The sequence below is a fragment of the Suillus subaureus genome (genome assembly GCF_016647635.1).
Source record: "Suillus subaureus strain MN1 chromosome Unknown BJ212scaffold_6, whole genome shotgun sequence".
Taxonomy (NCBI): Eukaryota; Fungi; Basidiomycota; class Agaricomycetes; order Boletales; family Suillaceae; genus Suillus; species Suillus subaureus.
The window spans coordinates 311,797-331,185 of NW_024538562.1; the positions used below are offsets into that span (position 1 = coordinate 311,797).

General features: G+C 47.2%; 9 protein-coding genes across 9 annotated transcripts; 3 read left to right on the forward strand and 6 right to left on the reverse strand.

The window, feature by feature from the left end:
* Nucleotides 1-352: 352 nt before the first annotated feature.
* BJ212DRAFT_1546354 (uncharacterized protein) lies at nucleotides 353-4,017 on the forward strand (the record flags this gene model as incomplete). Its single annotated transcript, XM_041341873.1, has 10 exons — nucleotides 353-542; nucleotides 584-704; nucleotides 760-804; nucleotides 862-1,044; nucleotides 1,097-1,127; nucleotides 1,181-1,218; nucleotides 1,278-1,574; nucleotides 1,625-1,820; nucleotides 1,884-2,675; nucleotides 2,705-4,017. Exons 1-10 carry the CDS (start codon nucleotides 496-498, stop codon nucleotides 4,015-4,017), a joined length of 3,063 nt encoding a protein of 1,020 aa, XP_041196372.1. The 5' UTR covers nucleotides 353-495.
* A 159-nt stretch (nucleotides 4,018-4,176) lies between these two features.
* Nucleotides 4,177-4,766, reverse strand: BJ212DRAFT_911771 (uncharacterized protein). The gene is made up of 4 exons (XM_041344327.1): nucleotides 4,637-4,766; nucleotides 4,427-4,585; nucleotides 4,276-4,352; nucleotides 4,177-4,222 (listed from the first exon to the last, which is right to left on the reverse strand). Exons 1-3 carry the CDS (start codon nucleotides 4,685-4,687, stop codon nucleotides 4,317-4,319), a joined length of 246 nt encoding a protein of 81 aa, XP_041196373.1. The 5' UTR covers nucleotides 4,688-4,766; the 3' UTR covers nucleotides 4,177-4,222; nucleotides 4,276-4,316.
* Nucleotides 4,496-5,989, reverse strand: BJ212DRAFT_911791 (WD40-repeat-containing domain protein). The gene is made up of 4 exons (XM_041344328.1): nucleotides 5,864-5,989; nucleotides 5,098-5,805; nucleotides 4,819-5,048; nucleotides 4,496-4,767 (listed from the first exon to the last, which is right to left on the reverse strand). Exons 2-3 carry the CDS (start codon nucleotides 5,788-5,790, stop codon nucleotides 4,842-4,844), a joined length of 900 nt encoding a protein of 299 aa, XP_041196374.1. The 5' UTR covers nucleotides 5,791-5,805; nucleotides 5,864-5,989; the 3' UTR covers nucleotides 4,496-4,767; nucleotides 4,819-4,841.
* An 888-nt stretch (nucleotides 5,990-6,877) lies between these two features.
* On the reverse strand, nucleotides 6,878-9,223 carry BJ212DRAFT_1477502 (cytochrome P450; the record flags this gene model as incomplete). The annotated part of the gene is made up of 15 exons (XM_041339556.1): nucleotides 6,878-7,098; nucleotides 7,149-7,265; nucleotides 7,318-7,342; nucleotides 7,401-7,504; nucleotides 7,551-7,617; nucleotides 7,673-7,791; nucleotides 7,842-7,878; nucleotides 7,929-8,109; nucleotides 8,167-8,336; nucleotides 8,384-8,498; nucleotides 8,551-8,640; nucleotides 8,692-8,851; nucleotides 8,903-8,941; nucleotides 8,990-9,073; nucleotides 9,130-9,223. 15 exons carry the CDS (start codon nucleotides 9,221-9,223, stop codon nucleotides 6,878-6,880), a joined length of 1,623 nt encoding a protein of 540 aa, XP_041196375.1.
* Nucleotides 9,224-9,728: 505 nt separating this feature from the next.
* On the forward strand, nucleotides 9,729-10,125 carry BJ212DRAFT_1264911 (transcription factor Pcc1-domain-containing protein; the record flags this gene model as incomplete). Its single annotated transcript, XM_041330450.1, has 3 exons — nucleotides 9,729-9,754; nucleotides 9,810-9,938; nucleotides 9,993-10,125. 3 exons carry the CDS (start codon nucleotides 9,729-9,731, stop codon nucleotides 10,123-10,125), a joined length of 288 nt encoding a protein of 95 aa, XP_041196376.1.
* On the reverse strand, nucleotides 9,820-11,891 carry BJ212DRAFT_1332655 (peptidase M24, structural domain-containing protein). Its single transcript, XM_041334811.1, has 7 exons — nucleotides 11,702-11,891; nucleotides 11,475-11,634; nucleotides 11,357-11,417; nucleotides 11,022-11,299; nucleotides 10,804-10,964; nucleotides 10,537-10,751; nucleotides 9,820-10,485 (listed from the first exon to the last, which is right to left on the reverse strand). The coding sequence occupies exons 1-7, from the start codon at nucleotides 11,780-11,782 to the stop codon at nucleotides 10,254-10,256; spliced, it is 1,188 nt and encodes a 395-aa protein (XP_041196377.1). The 5' UTR covers nucleotides 11,783-11,891; the 3' UTR covers nucleotides 9,820-10,253.
* Nucleotides 11,892-13,182: 1,291 nt separating this feature from the next.
* BJ212DRAFT_1264951 (orotate phosphoribosyltransferase) lies at nucleotides 13,183-13,979 on the reverse strand (the record flags this gene model as incomplete). Its single annotated transcript, XM_041330453.1, has 2 exons — nucleotides 13,183-13,831; nucleotides 13,885-13,979. 2 exons carry the CDS (start codon nucleotides 13,977-13,979, stop codon nucleotides 13,183-13,185), a joined length of 744 nt encoding a protein of 247 aa, XP_041196378.1.
* A 2,794-nt stretch (nucleotides 13,980-16,773) lies between these two features.
* On the reverse strand, nucleotides 16,774-17,209 carry BJ212DRAFT_1477505 (uncharacterized protein; the record flags this gene model as incomplete). Its single annotated transcript, XM_041339557.1, has 3 exons — nucleotides 16,774-16,889; nucleotides 16,941-17,096; nucleotides 17,149-17,209. 3 exons carry the CDS (start codon nucleotides 17,207-17,209, stop codon nucleotides 16,774-16,776), a joined length of 333 nt encoding a protein of 110 aa, XP_041196379.1.
* Nucleotides 17,210-17,322: 113 nt separating this feature from the next.
* On the forward strand, nucleotides 17,323-18,639 carry BJ212DRAFT_912320 (uncharacterized protein). The gene has a single exon (XM_041344331.1). The coding sequence runs from the start codon at nucleotides 17,634-17,636 to the stop codon at nucleotides 18,513-18,515; it is 882 nt and encodes a 293-aa protein (XP_041196380.1). The 5' UTR covers nucleotides 17,323-17,633; the 3' UTR covers nucleotides 18,516-18,639.
* Nucleotides 18,640-19,389: the final 750 nt, after the last annotated feature.

The window sequence follows — 19,389 nt, forward strand, 5'->3', positions numbered from 1 at the left end:
CTACGGTAGTGAACACGCCATTCGGGCGCTCAAGAAAGGGAAAAAGTATTATACACTGCCGGGGCCTAAACGTGCGCGTGAGTCCCCACCCTGTTACCTTGAAATTCTTAGCAGCTCTGTGACAGGCGGTGTGCCAAATGACTCAAATCAGTAAATGCCAAAAAATCCTGGACCTTACAGGCTTACTTCAAGTTATCCACCAACTCAGGTTTTTTTGTATCCAAGTACTGATGTTACCAACTGCATGGATTCAGAATTTCAGACATGTTTACTGACTGCTTAGACGATTAAGTTACTGTATAGAACACTTGCACGTTTTGTCATGATGAAGGCACGTGTAAGTCAGGTGTAAGTCGCATCAGTACCGTACATGCACACTCGGTGCTTTCGTATATATTGACGCTGCTCTATTCACAGAACAGTTATAAATCACCAGTTTTTTTTAGTCCACGCCCTCCGCCCTCGTAACGACCTGCCCACACACCACGGCAATCTATGACTACTACGCCGGTTGATAGTCAGGCCATCTCCAAACCTACTAAGTCTGTCTCTCTGTGTTGATCTTGACTTTGAGCTCATACAGTCAATCCAGCCTGGATGATCTGACGGAATTCATAACTAAGACTATTAACTATCCGGTGGCTTCTGGCTCATTCGGTTTAGTTTACAAGTGCAACTATAAGTGCGAGAAGCAGTCATTGCAAGTATGTTTCAGGACTTAGTATCAGTTACGCGCTATGTAACCTGACATACTTTCAGGTGGCGGTCAAGAGGTTTCTTCGAATTGACTTGGAAAACAAAGAAGTAAGAGACTATTCATTCATTTTTAATCCGATGTCCCTCAACATCTTTGAATTGAAGGCGTTGAGGAGAGAGATAGGTGTTTGGAAGAGATTACGCCATGAAAGCATTGTTCCACTTCTGGGCTATACTAGACTCGGAGACTATCCATCCGAGCCTGTGTCCTTAGTGTCGCTTTGGATGTCTAAGGGGACGCTCCATCAGTATCTCGATGGCAAAATACGGGAAGACAAGTACCTCCTGGTAAGTTGTTTCAAGCATCCCTGGGCCTTATCTATCTATTAACTTGATTTAGCTGTGTAACGTGGCGAACGGCCTACACTACTGTCGGTGCTCATGATGACACTATCCAGCGGTTGCTGATTTTCTGTGATTCTAGTACACTCGGAATCTGTGGTGCACGGAGACCTCACGAGCGTAAGCCTTTATACCATGAACTCCAGGGATGCCAACAAATGAAACATTATATTTGGTAGATGAATGTGTTGGTCGACGAGAAAGGTCAAGCGTGCCTCGCTGATTTTGGGCTGTCATCCATGGTCAAGATAGGTCCAAAATTCGAATACCTCCGTCCTCGCGAGAAACAGCCTGGAGCTTTGATTTGGTCAGCACCTGAATTAAGCAGTTTCGATGTCGATGTCGATGAAAATGAGAATGAAGATGAAGATGTCGATGCCGATGTAACGACTTCTCTTAACCACAAAGAGGTTACAGAGAGATATATCCCATCTCCTTCAAGTGATATGTATTCTTATGGCTGCATCATGTTTCAGGTGAGTTTGTTGGGAGTTCAGCAAACGGATTGCAGTGACGAGAATCATAGGTTCTTTCCGGTAAAGTTCCTGAGGTGACGCCCTGGTGTGTCATGAAAGGAAAGACACGTGAGCGTCCACAAGCCGTGCAAGATGAGGATTGGATATTCATATTACAATGTTGGTTGTCGCTCCCATCCCTTCGACCTGTCGCATCGCAAGCACTTAAATTCGCTGGAACTCGAGCCCGCTCGTTCATGTCCACAGGTAAGGCATACTGATCGTGTTGCACACGGGTCGTCGAAACTGAGACTTTCTCCTATGATGTAGGATTTCCCGAGACGTCCAATCGAGCTTCAACATACACCGCGCATCTTGATGATGCAAACGTCTACAATTTATCTTCACTGGTACCTTCACATACGCAGCCGGCATTTTCGGACCCTGAGGCATGCTGGAAGTCGGTTCATAAGCTAGCGAAAGCACTCCTTGACCTATTCAAAAAAACTACCCGAGGGGACCAGCGCCTCCTTAATGATGCCATCCAGCTGTACCATGTTGCCCTCGCCACACTCCCGCCCACTCCCATAGCTTCTTCACTCCACAAAGTTATCGCGGCCACCGCTCAGATTGGCACTAGGCGAAGAGATGATGAGAATTCGGATGCGATTGAACGCCTTCGCTTTCGCATGGAATCGGTCGATGTCAACGATCCATTTCATTTTACGGGTTCTAGCTACCTTAGCCTTGTCGATATAGCCAAGCATATGACAGACCAAGGTCCGGATTCTATTTCCAGTGCCAAAATTTGGTACAGAAAATCCTTCAATGATACCATCAGTGGTGTATTATGCCGCTTACAGATAGCACTAGCGTGTGCTCGGATCGCCGAAAAGGTTGTGGGGGAGGATGAGTTCAGGTTGGAGGCATACGAGATGTCTCTCCAACTATTGCAATCGCATATATCTGCAACCCCCACCCTGACATGGGCGGTGGAGCATCTCTCGACTTCTCTTGCGGTCGATGCGGCAGCGACGGCACTGGGTATAAAACAAGTGAACAAAGCTGTAGAGTTGTTGGAGTGGGGGAGAGAGCTACTGTGGACATATATTGCGCGGTCTCGTACCAGCAAAAAAGACGAAGAGGAACAGGAACAGGAACAGGAGGAGAAAAAGAAAAAGGAACAGGGAAGGAGAAGGAGAAGGAGAAAGACCAAGAAGAGGATAGTAAAAAGATCTCGAAAGTGGAGCAGCTGAACTTGCTTGTGAGCGGTGTACTAGACACCTTGCAAGAGACTTCCAGCCTCAAAAGCGCCGTCGTGCCTAATGCGAAAGTACACGAAATACGGGAGGCGGAGGGTACACCACGCTCACATCCTCCAATATCTGATCTGCTGAAGGCAACGCAGGATGGCCCGGTGGTCATGCTTATCGCAAGCAGGCGGTCATGCGATGCCATCATCGTATCCAACGCGTACCCCAAGCCGCTTCATGTACAGCTGGAGATAACCTTCAGCTCTCTCGCAGAGTTGTCGACTACTTTTCAAGCTTGCACCTCTTCAGTACCAGAAGACCCTGACTCGGTAGAAGACGATCTGAAAGAGATACTTTGCCGCCTGTGGCATGATGTTGTGGTTCCGGTGATCGCTCAATTGAAAGAGAAAATTCCACCGGGGCGTAACTCTCGAATATGGTGGTGCCCCACTTCGGTTTTCTCCACCTTGCCGGTGCATGCCGCAGGGGATTACACTGTGGAAGGGGAACAATTACCACAGCAGTACGTTTCATCTTACACTTCCTCTATCTCGTCACTAGTTCGTGCTCGCAATTGCGCGGACCATCCTGTGCCATCTTCGAAGTTCGCTGCAATTTATCAAGCAAAACCACTTGAAAATGACGAAGGGAAGGAAGTTGAATACCCTGCGATCGAGTTCGCAGAAATGGAGCCTGAAATGGTGAAACGCAACTTACCCCCGTCATTCTTCTTCACAAGATTCCCCGATGCAACAAAGGAGGATGCTATCGAGGCCTTCAAAGACCATGGATGGTTCCATCTGGTAGCTTATGCTACACGGAATGCTTATCAACCATTTAATTCCTCCTTTTTGATGCGCGACGGCTTGCTGTCACTTCCCGACATCCCCCTGGCCTGCTCTGAGCCAAAGGAGTTTGCCTTCCTCTCTGCGAGACCGGTTGGACCACAGTTCAGATGGATGCAGAACGAGACTACCCAGTTTGCTGCTGGGTTGCAGTTTTCTGGATTCAAAAGCGTTATCGGAACAATAGGAAACTTGGATGATTCCAAGGCCTATGAAATCATCGACAAATTTTATAAGGCTATCTTTTGTACTGAGACCCTAGATTGTGCCCGGGCCGCGCGAGCGCTGCATGGTGCTCTGGAGGAAATGGCTAAGGGTGATTTGTCCTTCAGACAAAGAATCGCATTTGCACATTTTGGACTATAGCTAGTATAGGATTTGGAGGAAGATGAATACGGAACTTCACTGCAGCACAAAGTCTCTATCGCATTACGTATATCTCATGGAACCTTATGGGAGTAATCAAGTACAAATTACGCTTTTCAGAACGCTCACCAATTGAAGAGCATCTACAACGAAAGCACAACAGCAGTGAAGGATATCATCCATGACGGCGAAATATTCTTCGAACCTATTCATGCAAATATATTATAATAAGAGCAGTGATTCCGAATTCAAACTTACAGCAGCCCACAGTCTGGCCCAAGATGAACGTTTACGAGGGGTCATTGGTAACGATGACTCTGCGACAAGCTCAGAATCTGTAGTGTTCGCCCGTGACTTCGCACGAAAACAGTGAGGGGAAGAGGCACCGAGGAAAGCAGGAGATGCAAACCTGTGAACGCCGCCCAGCGGCACTTTGGTTGACTCTAATGATAACCGGTCCTCTCTCAAATGGTACACGAAATGGGGAAACCAGCCGCTGCCGCAAGGGCCTCCTGATCCCATTCCGCATCTGTGAGGGAGTCCCTCGGGACCCATTTGAGCCCATGCTCTGATAAATAAGTTTGTGATGCAGTTGTATTAGATAAAAACATGAACGAACATACATCGAAAAAACGAGGCAGAGGATCGTGGTCGGGCATTTCAGTGACATGGACCTACACACAATTGAGTCAATTTTGCGCAGAGTCTCGGGGGTTAGATCCTAACATCGTCAATGTCGCTGAACTTGCTCTAGCAAGAATGTGAGTGCAACATAAATTGTAATAATATTCTGGCACTTACGTCCTCCACGTCCCCCTTGTGAATCACTGAGGTGATTTTTCCGATGTTCCAAGTGTACAATTTACCCCTTTCAGTACAAGCAGCGAGAGTGTTTTCATCGTCAGAGAGCGCAACACCATTCGCCTCGTCATATTCAGAGAGCTCGAATGGGCCATCAAGGCGCTGGCGAGTCTTGAGATTCCAAAGGTATGCGTGGTCGATAGATGCAGTTGCAAACACGTGTGCTGATACTGCAATATAGTTGATCGTATGCGAATGTGCTCGTATCGCAGGGCATACTTCTTTTTGCTCGGTAATGCCCCATATTCGAACAGTATGGTCGACAGATCCGGAGATGACTTGACTCCCATCCTTCGTCCAAACAACTGAAGAGATAGACATCTCGTGGCCGCGCAGTGTTGCTTGCATATGCCCTTTGCGAGCATCCCAAATTTTGATTGTAGAGTCTTTTCCTCCAGTGGCGACACTCTCCCCATTTGGGGAGTAAGCGACAGCGTGAACAGCCGCCTGTTCGGTTGGGAGAGGTTCGAAAATAGGCTTTCCTGAATCAGCGTTGCAGATTACGAGAATACTGTCTTCTGAACAGGACGCAATGTGGTTTCCGTCTGGTGACCATGACACAGACCAGATTCTCTGTTTATGCAGCTTCCAGGGTCCAGCGAGATGCTTGCCGGACTCTGCATTCCAAAGCTGGAGAGCGCAGTCACGACCCCCGCTGACAACCTTTTGGCCATCATGAGAGACTGAGACAGCAGTAGCGCCCTTGTGGGACCAGCAGTATTCTTTTTCCTTTGTTCTGAACTTCCAAACAACGACAGTGTCGTCATCGGAGGCGCTCACCACCCGTTCGTTGTCGGGAAAGGGGGCAACACACCATGCCCGTCGCTCATGGCTGCCAAGAGTATTTCTATGGATTTGTCCTTTTTCAGGTGAACTGGAAGAGGGATTGCCATGAGAGGTTGCTGCGGCCATGATGTATTACTATAGCTGATGCAAGGAAAAGAGTGAGTGATACAGCACACATGGAAGTCCAGGTGCTACCTACCAACCGGAAGGAGATGGAGGCCATCGAGTACGAGATCTCGATGTGCGGCTTTCCTAAATATGCCATGAACAGTTGTTGCCTTCTGTGGGTTCATGTTTGTTAGCGGTGCATGTTGATCTTCGGCAGTGCAGAATGTCGGCCTGTCTACAGTGAGAACAAAGTTAATCGGTTTCCGAAGGTCTCATCCCAGTGCCATTTCGTGCTGTGCCCATACCGACTTCAAGCCGCCGACTGTCATCAAAGGCGCGACCGAACTTCTCGAAGCATCTACAGAGATACTATGACACTAGCTTCAGTACCTGCCGCACCTCCGGTTAAAGTCACAGCCTCGAAGCCGCGACCTGCAAAGTTTCTTTAGTTAAGTAAACTGACATGAAAGAAGCAAGGTACACTTACAGCGTGGATAACAGACGCTCATTTCATGCATTGCCACTCTACTTTGTGTCCAATGGAATCGCATCCATATCAATCGCTTAAAGAAAAATCTTCGACCATTGAAAGGATTTCCGGCATAAGCCCAAGGGAGCTGATAAGACTGGGGCATTTGAAAAGGTGAAGGCTCAGAATTTCACAGCAAGCGCTCAATTGTATGCTAGGCTCGAAGATAATTGAGAGAGATCTATCAATGCAGACGATCACATCTGAATCGGAATGAGTCAACAGCACTTGTCAGTGTGAGCCTGTGACGGTTGGTCACAGACTCACAACAGAGCCTGCTAAGAAAATTATCATGACCGTCTATCATGATTCAGTAGCGTAGCCAATCAAAATCGAGTTCTTGCCGAAGAGCATGAAGATTGTCATTTTCCAGCTGCATGTATCAGTAACTTTGACGATTGCCAAGTGCAATATACTATTAGCTTGATGTCCTGTCACAAGCTGCAAGGGCGGCGGCCCAACAACCACAGAACTATGTTTAAGCAACGAAGATGACAGACGTATTACGCTGTACTGTTATAACAAACGTTGAACCTACATGATCTATAGTCCTCCTAAACTACAAAAAAAGGGTCCTCAAACTCGCTTTGTAAATGTCAGCGGAACATCCCTGACGCCCATTGTAAGAGTCATTTTGGCTTGCATGACTCTTTCGCGCCATTCCTCTTTGGTTTCCTTTTCTCCAGTAGAGACATTGACGGACAGGAGAGGCTCGACGCGCCAGTCGCGTAGAAGCAGTACTAGGAAACAAACAGCCTCAGTCGTCGCGAATTTTTTGCCAAGGCAAGAGCGCGGCCCTGGAACCAGCATTGAGTGATATGAAAGAAACCGGTAGCATAGTACATACCAACGCTAAAACCAGTGTGATCTTCCCCGTCTGCAATATATGCATTGCCTGTGCTATTCGCATACCATCGTGAAGGTTTGAACTCTTCTGGGTCAGGGAAATATTGTGGGTTGTAATCTAGTCATCTTGTAGGTGAAAGAGGATCCAAGAACAAAATAGCTACACGTACGGACTCCAATCATGTCGACCACGGCCTATTTATCCACAGCATAAGATGAAGAACCATTTTCTAGGATACGAGTTGCAGCTTACATGTGTACCTTTCTTGACTGGCAACATCTTAGGTTCCTCGCCAATGCCTGAAAGATTGAGGACGGTGTCTTGCTTCGCCTCCCTTATGAGATATACACCAGCAGCTGGGAGGAGCTCAGTTTGAAACTGGTTAGAAGAAAAATCGCATACGGAACATTCGGATTCCTTCATAGAATGCTGCGAGAGCCTTGTCCAGTTTGCTATAATCGTCGAATGTCTAAAAATGCGATTAGATATATGTATCGGAAACGACTGGTTTCGAACAGGCTCACAATCTCGCTATTGTCGTGCCCCTTAGTGACCTCGTGAACTTGCTCGACTATCTCATCCTGAATAGATGGGTGTAATGACAAGAAACCAAGAGTAGCTGCCAGACTGTGTGATGTTGTCTCTGCGGAGAATTGATTGAAACCTCAGTATGATCAATGTGGCAAAACGCACCATGGCCAGCAAATAGCAATGCAAAAATATTCCCGATCTGTGATAACCATTAAGCAAAATGATCTCCAAATTACTGGAAAAGTGTACCAATTCCTCGTTGTCCAGACGTCTTTTGCCCTCATCATGTTCGCTCGCTCGAACAAACAACGAAAGGATATCTTTTGATGTGTCATCATCTGCGGAAGAGTTTATGGCTTCACGCCTCGCCTGGATGTGGGAATTCATGAATGCCCTCATGGTATCGAACGCTTGACGGGTCTGCCGAACCCTATGAATCGGAATGTCAATGGCACTCAAATCGAAGAATTGAAGCAAGAAGAACTACCATGGCAGCGGCAGTTTCCAAGCCCATTTTGGAGCTGCAATCGCAAAGGTATTTCTAAGCGTTATAATTTCCATACACTGCTGGATTGACATTTGTCCATCATGAGAAGGGGGTTCTCCCCAGGAAAACGGGAGACCGAAGCCGCAAGTAGCAATGATGATGAGGGTGAACTGCAAATACTTAGCCTCGAGGATGAACGCTGCACAAGGACACTTACCTTGGTTGTCAGTGATTGGATACGTGGAATGTTCATCGTCCCTTTCTCTGCCCACCCTTCGCAGTGGATCATGTCAGAATATACTTTATGTGTAGCATTCCAGACAAGTTGATAGCTGTGAGAATAGATTATAGTAGCCTTCTCCCGAAGCCACGCACAAGACGCACGTATCGTTATTAAACGCAGGTCCAGCGATTCTCCTGTGCTTCCTCCATTGATCCTGAGACGCTGCAATAACGATACTCGGACCCCAAAACCTGAGATTCATTAGAATGATGCAATAGTTTGACGGAGGGAGGTCAACTCACAGAAACGCGCGACCCATATCATCAGTCTTCGCAAATGCACCCGTCTTATGACCAACAGTCACGACCTGCTTGGTGACATCCATTGATCGTGTATATATTGTCGGTGCACCAGAGATAAAAGGTACCACCGAGACCGTGTCGCTGCCAAAGCGACGATAAACTAACGGCGGATGGTGAATACGCCAGATGTAGTGAGGATGTCGAGACTTACTGTTTCTAGTATGTCTCCACGTCCAGACGAAGATTACACCTAGTGGATTGCATTAGGCGATACTATCGGAGAGAAAATACATCATACCTGGGTTCCATGATGCTTCTGGTACAAGTACACCTAGCAAACTGAGAGGCTGAAATGGCACCCATAAGCCTGGAAGGTAATCCACTGCCTAAGCGAAGAGATTGATATCCTAGAAAATAATGAAGTCATAAGCTTCGCACCTTTAAACCCGACACGAACTTGAAAACCTTTGGGATCGTGAGTACCGCAACCAGCGCAGCTGTAGTAGTCGTCCAAGATAGATCTACACGACATATCAATTTCAACCCATATCCAGGTTTTCAAAAAATCCACCAACCCATTCCTGATAGTATGAAATTCGGAACACAGTATGTACGCGCGCCCAACGTATGCCGCGAAGGAAGCTTCGAATTGAGCTAGAACTTATTTGGCTCAGAAAACCGTCGAGACGACTCGTCAGTGTCGTCACTCGCGTGTGCTGTCGGACCGTGGCACCACATTTCACAAGGTGAACGCTGAAACACTGATAAATATCAACAAGCATGAGAGTACCCTCGGACTGAGTGAACACATCACAGTCTCCTAGTGATCGGGCGCCGATGGTGGACGAGGTTATTTCTGTGGCGGATATTGGACGGGTATGCAATAAATTGATAAAGAAAGAAAGTCAAATACGGAGCGCTTGCGGTTATCAATCATCTGCCGACCCTTCAGCTAGTAGTATCGCACTGCCTCAACGTTAGACAACAAGTACTGCTAGCAGCTACAAGGAGGGAACTTACTAGCCACCACCATCATCATGTCCGAAACTCCATGGCATACTGTGTGAGCATATCGCCCCCATCTTCCAGTCTCATTCAAAGCTGTACCATCATGATAGTACCATACGAGTCCCCTTTGCAAGCCCCAAACACGCGACGATAGCAATGCAAGTGATTGATGTGGATCCAGAGCTTCAGAGAGAGGCCGTCAAACGCACTTTAACAGTAGATGGCAATGATCTCGTCGCGTATGTATTCACGAGGTCTCGAACCTATCACACATGATATATAACGAAACACAGGTCATTCGCGACTTCGACTGTTCGACTGGCAAGGCTGACAACGAATGGCTTTCTGGAGAACGTAGACCTAGTAGCCCGAACTATTGGCGAGTTTGGAGAGGACTCGGAACGAAAACAAGTGATTTCCAAGTGATTATGTGGAAAACAATGGTTTGTGAGGGAGACAGAGTTCCCCTCAACGGTCTTCATGGTAATACAGAAAAAGTTCACCGATCGCCGAACTGCGGTCGTCTACTTTACAACGTAATTTTATTCGGCTTCCTATGCGTCATCCGCATTACTCTCAGCTTCCTTTGCCTTCTTCTTACTCTTTTTGCTCTCACGGAGGGACTTGGACAGCAGGCCTTTGAGTTCATCATCTTCCAACTCCTTCTCAGCCTTCACCAATTGCGGCTTGTACCACACCGGTGGGTGAGTCAGCAGCAGCGGGCCAGCAGGAACCAATGCGATTGTAAAGTGGAATGCTGCCACAAATGTGTTTGCAGGAGTGTACCTACAGCGATGTCATTAAGAGCGTTAGAAATTAGGGACGTGATCCACGTACACAACTTCATACGGCTTGATCAAGCCATGTTGCACGGCCTCTTGAAGACCAAGTCTTGCTCTCTTCTCATCCTCCAGTGCACGAACATTGAATGGGAAGGCACCAGCCTTTTTCTGCACTTCAGAGAACACGGCACGCGAGTTCTTCATCTTCAATTGATAAGTTACTGAGCTATCTTTTTGGTAGATAGTCGTCCGAGAATCCTCGATACGTGCCTGTCGAATGTTCAGCAATCAAGATTCATTTTGTTTGCAGTCAACATCAGACCTTGCCATCATCTCCTGAAGAAATAAGAATATCGATTCCATAAACTTCGTCTTCCGCGAATATGATCGACTCGGTATCGCGTCTTTGCGTTTCATTCGGATTGAGAATGATGCGCTTCTTGCCATCGATGACATTCTGCGACTGCTGACAAGAGAGCATGCCTGAATTCGTAGCATCAGATCCGACTTGCTCGCACTTGAGTGCGTTACAAAACTCACCTTCGACAGGCTTGCAATCCCAAGCCGCGGCAGTTTTCGCGACAGCATCGGTGACCATAAAGTTTTTGTTGCCGACCTTCACGAGCCTCATGGCGATCTCAGCTGCATGCCAAGCTGCCTTGATTACATCTGCTTTTCTGCCAGTCACGGGTTCTTGCTCAGATGCGCCGACGACAATGGTCTCGGCACTAATAGCAGCGAAACCGTCGATGTGTGCACCGATATGGACCTTCACTACATCGCCTTTAGCAAGGGCCTGGGCTGATAGGGGATCTGAACTATAACAGAGTGAGGTTTTAAAAGGGTGCACACGATGAAATATAAAATCCACGCACGCCAGGGGGGAGAAATGGGAGACAGTGTTGTTTACAGAAATTGATGTGGGGAATGCAAGACCTTTTGTTGAGAAGTCATAAACATCACATCGAAAACATAAAAGTGATCTGACTGCACCCTTGCTCATTTTAACACCTTTCACGGCTTTGTTGTAAACTCCACCAGTCCCCTCCTCGATGAACTTGTCACCCTCGATACAAAGATCGATGATCTTTGCGCCCTCGATGCAGAGTTCGATCAACTTCTTCATAACATCGTTTACGATGTCACCAGCAGTCTACACGACATCGCAGTCGTTCGATCAGACTCTGTGAACCAAGCACGGTGATCAACGCCCTCCATACCTTGTACTTGGTTACATCAGCTTCGCTGATCAGCCGTGGTTTTTCTGCAGGCTTTGGTGCGTCTGTAGTAGCCTCAGCCATGGTGTAGGATAAATGCAAGAATAGGAATAATCAAAAGAAGAAAGTGCACACGAGGATTAGATAGATTGACTTGCTGCAAGGCACCTTCAAGCTTGGTATTCCCGATATGGTATGTCTCTTTCCATCATCAACACCGGTCAACACTCCTGAGTCTACAACGCCTATTTGGCTCGTGACATGCATGCTAGAAGGTATGGAAGGTTCTTCGGTATACTAATACTGATGTGACTTCCCAAACACCAGCAGCATCAGACAAGTTCAACGATTCGTTCAAATTTCCGCTTGAGATGGAACTCCCCGAGTCCTGACGGTCTCGGACGTATTCGTAACTCAACACTTCACCAACGTAAGCATATCTGGAACATTTTTTGTCCACTCATAAAGCAATCTATACCTGAGTGCCAGCGTAGCTCTGTGACCACGTACCTACTGCGCCCAATTTACCGATTTTTCTCAAGCTGACTCAAATGGAATCTCATTCAGCAGTTTCCTGACATCTCACCAGGTAGTCAGTGTTCCTCAATATCCCAACCAATACACACATTACAGCGCTAGTGCAAATCTAGAACCTGCCGCGGCCGCTGTACCCGGCGTATTGTCTCTACCAGCACGGGTACCCGGGGATCCCTCTGAGTCTGCAGTGGGATAATTTGATGCGTTGAGGTATAATGTGGCCATGCGAGTGGTCGACAAATATTGCGCTACTGACGCGTCCATAGTCTCTCCTCGGCAGAGCCGGACGAAAAATAAACAAGGTACCTAACAAGAATGAGCTCATGGATGTTCAAGATTTATAGATCTGGTTGGCGGAAGGAGTGAACAAGCTGAAGTAATCCAAAATAGTAAGTCGAGTATGCGATATCCACACTGACCTATGTTTCCGAGCATTATGATTGAATGGTGTAATATTCAATTCAGGTCAGATCCATGCGACGGGCACCGGCAGGGGGAGACGCATGAGGTATTGGACTATAGTACGTATACTCTCTGCCAGCACTTACGATGAGGCTTCAGTCGCTCACGCACGCCACCATCCTCAGGGATGATTAGGCTGCTGCGTTTCGAGAAGATGGGATACCCCATATCACTGCCTCTCCACTGACATACCATATCTTGTACGAACAGTGCCACAATACTCACGCGGAGCGGTAATTCTTGACCCATGGAGATCTTGATTCTTGGAGATTATTAGTTGCACCTCAGTTTTATTAAGCCCCTTCTCTGACGGGTACCTCTAGCCAGGAGACTATCTTGTCACGTCTTTCTACCGGTGGGATATAAACAGGAGGAATGCCATGAGTGCTACCAAGTAATTAGTCACGAAATCTTTTCTAGTTATCATAAATCGATACTCTAAGTTACACTTGCTAATCCATCAAAGTTCAAAGAAGTGTACAGTTTTAAGACGAAGATATACCATACGTATCTCTATACTCCCTCATCGCCTGCAAACTCCTCTTCTCTTCCTCCGTTGTCTGCCCCTGCGCTTCCTTCTCCTCTAACCACTGTACTAGGTCCCGCATCTTCAAGACACTTCGTACCTTCCCCTTTCCTCCCAGCAAACTCTCCAGCTTCATCACCGAGCTGACCTTGCATCCCTGCTCGTCTATCTCGGAAAACTCCTCCCGATCAAGAAGCTGTACAACGCCCACCACTTCTCCGCCCTGCCGAGCCACAAGTTTTATCGCGGAGCTTGCTGCAAGACCAGTAGTCATCACGTCATCCACAATCACTACACGCCATTTCTCATTGCGACCTGACGGCCATCCGACAACACTGCCGCCTTCACCGTGATCTTTCGCCTCCTTCCGATCGTATGCAAATTTGACATCGCGGCCATACACGGATGCAAGTACGAGTGCGGTGCAAGCTGCGAGGGAAATGCCTTTGTAGGCAGGTCCAAAGAGAATATCAAAATCGGAAAAGGGGTTGACCATGGTATCATCATCAGAAGCCGCAGCGCAGAGAGTGGCAGCGTAAGCTTGTGCGACTGTGTGCAAAATGGTGCCATCGGACATGAGACCCGCGTTGAAGAAGTAAGGAGATTTACTGGTGTGTAAGTCCAGGATAAGTCGATGGAAACAATCATGTATGTCACTCACCGGCCAGATTTGAGCGTGAAGTTGCCGAATTTGAGAGCGCCGACTTGCGCAGCTTGCTCGAGGAGCCGTGTCTTGTAAGAATCGAGCGAAGACATCGTGGCACGTAACGGAGAGTGTCTAAGGAGTTCGTGAATCGCAGATAAGATAGTCTGTCCGCGTCCAAGTCTCTGGGTGTTATTTTGAAATTCAGAAATGTGTCACGTGAATAATTCATACCCAGTGCCGAACGCTGATCTTGCGCTGATTGAAAGTACGTGACTTGTTCTCGAACAAGTTACCTTGTGGAGCAAGGTCTATGAATGCGGCGTGACCCCCAGTGAAAACTGACTGTGACGGGAGGAGGTGTGGTGTGACGATAAGTGATTTTGTCAGCAGCTCAGTGGAAAAACATACGAGAACATGATATGACACGTAGTGAGCGAATCCGCACATTTCAATATATGCGGGGGCGGGTTTCCTCATGCACATAGGTGCTTTTTTCAATGTAAAACATATTTGCGCATTTGAACGCATATACTCGCTCCCTTACCAAATGGTCTAAAATGTGCGCAAATATGCTTGAATAATATCTCGCTCCCCTTGCCAGACGGTTGAAAATGTGCGCAAATATGCTCAAATAATATTAGGCACTGTAGCAACGGGGGTACAAAAGGTGGTACAAAAAAGCTCAAACACACAAATAGCGGCTTGAAAACATGACATGTGCGGACAGCGGCTCGAAAACACTCGAAAACATTGTAGGAAATGCATATGTTGGATGGTGCTGAATCTAATAAAGTCGTCCTTCGGAGACAGCTTTGGTCCATGTATCGGTAGCGACCTAGTAGATGATGATTTAGAAGGTCCATCGAGAGAATCAAGGACTTACGAGTGCAGCTGCTTCCTCGTGACTTCGGAGCAAGTTGGCGATTTACGAGTTCTGACCATCCTCCACACAGGGTCTTGCGAATAGCTTTGACTGTTGCTTCAGGGACCGGTTCTCCGTTTTCGCCTTCAAGGTAAGGAATTTTCCCGCGATGAAGCCCTTGTGCGCTAGCTCGTTCCGCCCAATCCAAGAATGCGTCCTGGTTCCAAAATTTGACCTTGGGATGTGTCTCACGAGTCGGCTGTTTGGTGTTACTGGTGCAGGGTGCTGCCAGTGATAGGTGCGTGCCTTTGGAGCCAAGAGACTCCACAGCTTCGTCAAGGCACACAGAGGAGGCGAGCTGGTGAAACATTGCCCTATCATTACATTAGAGAATGCACATGAAGTACATACAAAATCTTACTGTATAGTATCACGTTCAATGGAGAGTTTGGTGACTTGTGCTTCCAAGATTCCGCAACGCTCTCGCAAGGCTTGGTTTTCGTGCATATATGCGCCCTAAAACATACAGTAAGTTAATAGAAATAGTAGCAAATGACTCACCTGCTGAAACAAGCTGAATTGAGGCTGCGGGACTTGCACTGGGGGTGGTGAGAACGAATCTGCCTCGGGTGACGTCATATTTGCCAAGGAGGGTCCAGGAGAAGGCGTATAAGACCCTGAAAATGCACTGTTGTTCCAGAGGCTAGAGCCTCCCTCGCCAGCCATACTGAACATACTAGAACTGTAAGAATTATAAAGTCAGTGATAGGACAGACTGGCTCGATATAAAGTAAAAGCAAGACTGTCCGAGTCTGTATTCGATATTCTGTCTCCGCCAGAAAATACCGAATCGAGAAACTTGAAGTTCTCGGTCTTGACATGGTACCTTTCATTTCACGACTTACCACACATCGATGTCTTCCCCGACTATCATTAGCTCATCCAACATCACGATGCTCGGGGATATACATTGTGTGGCCTCCCGAAATTATATCTCGAGCACACACAGAGGCTGGAATTTTCTGCGCACTCGCTTGTAGTAGTAGGCATGTTTTCTATAGATTGAACATACACATGCGCCGAAGTGCGACGTTTCTGTAAATTGTAGACACGCAAAGTAAAGCAAGGAGAGGTTATGCAAAGAGAACAAAGGGAAACACGCGAAGTTAACACTTTACAATGCAATGTTGCAAGCACGACGTGTGCAAAGAGTCAGATTATGATAAACGAGCATATCCGAACATGTAACTAAAAAGGAAAATCATTTCTAAGCATGTGACGACTCCTCCCGTCACAGTCAGTTTTCACTGGGCGTGACCTGTGGTGGTAAACATCACAAAATATACACGTGATCATCGCGAACCGTCTGACACCAGACACACCAAAATGAATTAGACTGCGTTATTGCTGATTCTGCACAGAATTACATTATGGCGAATGAGATAATGGTACAAAGTATCTTCAAGAACGATCCTCCCGAACAATAATTACACTACTTTTTTAAAATCCATCCGGCAAACTCATTTCATCACTGGCCCTCACACATATACCATGCTATGAACGGCCCGAGGTTCGATAACAGCGCGAACAATTAACCTCGAGGTTGTTTCAACCACGCTGATGCAAAAGCACACAGCATATGCGAGGATGGTATGTGCTCCAATATCCAGAGCATACGAGAGCGCGAATGCGTCCAAATTGATTTATACCTGAAACCTGTCCAAGATATGAAAAAATGCATAGTGACAAAGACTACTCGCCTGAATATGAACCACGACTCCAATTGATCGTCTGACCTGCGATTCTACAAATGTAGCTGCTTGCCGTCATTTCTGTATGAAAGTCAACAGCCTGGCGCATTCCGCAATTAGATACGAGCAAATGACTAACTCAGATTATGTCATCACAACAGGTGTCATGGACTTCATTCACAGCGGACAATACGACGAACGAACGACATAACCATTATCAAAAATGCGGCAAAAGAGAACACAGAAAGTCCGTAAGTTAATTGTCAGACAAACAGCCCAAGCACCAATTTCTTAACTGACCACTCGAGGAATTTTGAGAGCAGCATCTCTCAACCGTTCTGCTAACAGAAGTGTATCTGCATACACCACTGTAGTATCTAAGTCGCGTGCCATTTTCTGAGCGATTCCTCAGTAATAAATTAGGGTAAAAGACGCCAACATATAACTAACTGACGTACGATTAAACTCTGCTGGATCTGCACATAACACTTGATCTGCAAGGATGGTAGGAGAGTCTGTATAAATCATTCGAGACCCGCTAGACTCAAAGGCTTCTTGGACAGCGGCCGCAGTCTGAATGAAGATATGAGGAGTGCCGCGAGATTGGTGTTCGACTGATGAGACATTCATCAACGATAAATAATGCACATAACGAATTAAACATACTAAATATAAAAGCACATTCGGCGTTGGAAGTCTTCAGCAATTCGAACACGCTAAGCTGCATCGTAGACCCCTTCGACACCCTTTGGAAGATCTTCGTATAGAAGACGAAAGAATGCGAGAACTGGTAGAAGACACCGAGAGACGTTTTAATGAAGGTGAATATGGACCCATATGAAAGTTTACAGCCTTTTGTATCATGCTCAGAATGTTGTGCGTCTGAACGGCGAGTAATCAAAGATATTTGGCCCTGTTGATATTGTGGGCAAGTCAAATTAAGCGAAAGAGCTCCGCAAGGTAAAAAGTCGGCAACGCCGACCCCTAGTCTCTAAAAGCATTGATCCTTGAAAACCCGCAATGCTGATCAAAATGCCGATACGGTTGCCCGAGGATATCAAGATAGGGAAGATAGCGGAAACCCTTTTCCATCGCGACGATATCAGCACCCCATATCTGATCATATTCCCCAGACCATTCATACCTTGAAGATGAAAGATTCGGCGGATGCCTCCGGTTTCATCAGGCAGCAGGCCTTTCTTCGCGAAAGACTCTTGGCCACGATTCTCTTTTTCTATTTGTTTTCAAAGAACTTGGCCATGGATGTGTACGCCGATGACGAAGCCGTCTTCTGTCTATTCTTGGGACTGCCAGCAACGCATGTGTGGCAACAATCTAAGTCAGGACTTGGCATACAGCGCATATCCTGGGATCACGATGCGTTCATGAGCATCATCATCTCCACATCTTTCTCGACGGAGTCCAACCCCCTCACACTACACACCTTTGAAAGCTGCGCTGCACGTATTATTCCCGAGGCATCGCGTCTTGTCGACATGCAAATTATCGCGTCCTCTTCCCATGCAGAATCCGAGCGTGCACACGCAGAAAGAGCTGCGATAGCAGAATTGAACACCGACCCTATCACCAGGCCACCAAAGCATATGTACAATGCAGGTGGCGTGTTTTGTACGACGCCTGGATGCGGGAGGGGAGACCATGCCCATGATCATTGTGATGCGAAAGGTGGCGGCATGGAAGGTCAAGCTCCATGGCAGCGCAAAAAGAAGAAGTTGACTGGTACCCACGCGGCAGTATTCGCCACATCAGTATCCGCTATGATCCCTGTATTTGCCACACCAGCGAACCCCGCGCTCTTCACTTTGATCTCTCATGCGTCTACAGGGTCCACCTTCTGGCCGCTTATTTCTCCCTCGCCACCCAATATCGTGACTCATGTTATCTCTACCATCCTGGACTGTAGCACCTTGCTCACGCTCATTAGAGCCTGTGAATTATTTGGTCGTATTCCGCCACCAATCCTGTCACTGTGCGCACGGCCAATGTCGGGTATCTATCTCTGGACGTGGTGATTGTGTAGCCTGGCTCGCTATCAACGGAAATCGCCATCATATTCGTCTGGCAAACTGTCTGCATGCTCCAGACACGATGGTCAATATTCTTTCGGTTGGGCGGATGATCACTAAGGGCTGGGGTTGTAGTTTTCGTTGCAATCCACCTCGCTGTGAGCTCGTGTATCGTGGAACTCCCGTTGGGGATACTCCCATGTCTGGGGCACTCTTCTCTGTCGATCTCACTTTCATTTGTCCTCAGCCTGAGTCTACCTCGCTCGCTCCACAGCGCGATGTCTTTTCCTTTGCGAATGTTGCTCGGAACCCCGAACTGTCGCTCGCTTGCATTGGAGGTGACACCGATAAGGATCCAGAGGAGCGCCGATCGGGCAACCCCCCACCCTATTAAAATCCAAGTCTTGCATCATGCCCACTAACGTATGAGGCATCGCAACTCGGCACGGAAACCGTTATTTCATATTCCTCACACGAACGTTCTCGACCGTCTCAAGCTTCTTGCCAGCCATAATCGGAAGCGTGGCATATGAAAGAAGGCATATGATTTCGTCGGAAAGAAACAATTGCAATTTTCATTTCTCGCATATTTTTTCAACCCTCACACGATTCAACTATTATACCTAAACTATCGATCCACGACACTGTCGATCTTGTCCAATGTTGTTACACTTCTTAATCTATTCCTTACAAGCTTCTCTGTACAGATACATAATAACGTATAGTTCACGGCGGTTTCTTGACAACCACACGTCCCAGGTGTGAGGTCGATTTCACAACATCACGATCGCGACAATCGACGATGATCGAATAGAACCCGGATCCGATCACTCATCAATACTGGTTTAGATGTAAAAGGCCCTGTATCGCTCTAATACAT

Excerpts from the sequence above, each read along its gene's own strand:
- BJ212DRAFT_1332655 (XM_041334811.1), bottom strand. The coding sequence starts at position 11,782 with ATGGCTGAGGCTACTACAGACGCACCAAAGCCTGCAGAAAAACCACGG. Across the intron at positions 11,418-11,474 it reads AGGTGTTAAAATGAGCAAGG|GTCTTGCATTCCCCACATCA; the intron begins GTGCAGTCAGAT and ends TCTCAACAAAAG. Across the intron at positions 10,752-10,803 it reads CTTCAGGAGATGATGGCAAG|GCACGTATCGAGGATTCTCG; the intron begins GTCTGATGTTGA and ends AACATTCGACAG.
- BJ212DRAFT_911771 (XM_041344327.1), bottom strand. The coding sequence starts at position 4,687 with ATGTCACTGAAATGCCCGACCACGATCCTCTGCCTCGTTTTTTCGATG. Across the intron at positions 4,586-4,636 it reads GCCTCGTTTTTTCGATGTAT|AGCATGGGCTCAAATGGGTC; the intron begins GTTCGTTCATGT and ends CTTATTTATCAG. Across the intron at positions 4,353-4,426 it reads CCGCTGGGCGGCGTTCACAG|ATTCTGAGCTTGTCGCAGAG; the intron begins GTTTGCATCTCC and ends CGAACACTACAG.
- BJ212DRAFT_912320 (XM_041344331.1), top strand. The coding sequence starts at position 17,634 with ATGAAAGATTCGGCGGATGCCTCCGGTTTCATCAGGCAGCAGGCCTTT.
- BJ212DRAFT_911791 (XM_041344328.1), bottom strand. The coding sequence starts at position 5,790 with ATGGCCGCAGCAACCTCTCATGGCAATCCCTCTTCCAGTTCACCTGAA. Across the intron at positions 5,049-5,097 it reads GCATTACCGAGCAAAAAGAA|TATCAGCACACGTGTTTGCA; the intron begins GTATGCCCTGCG and ends ACTATATTGCAG.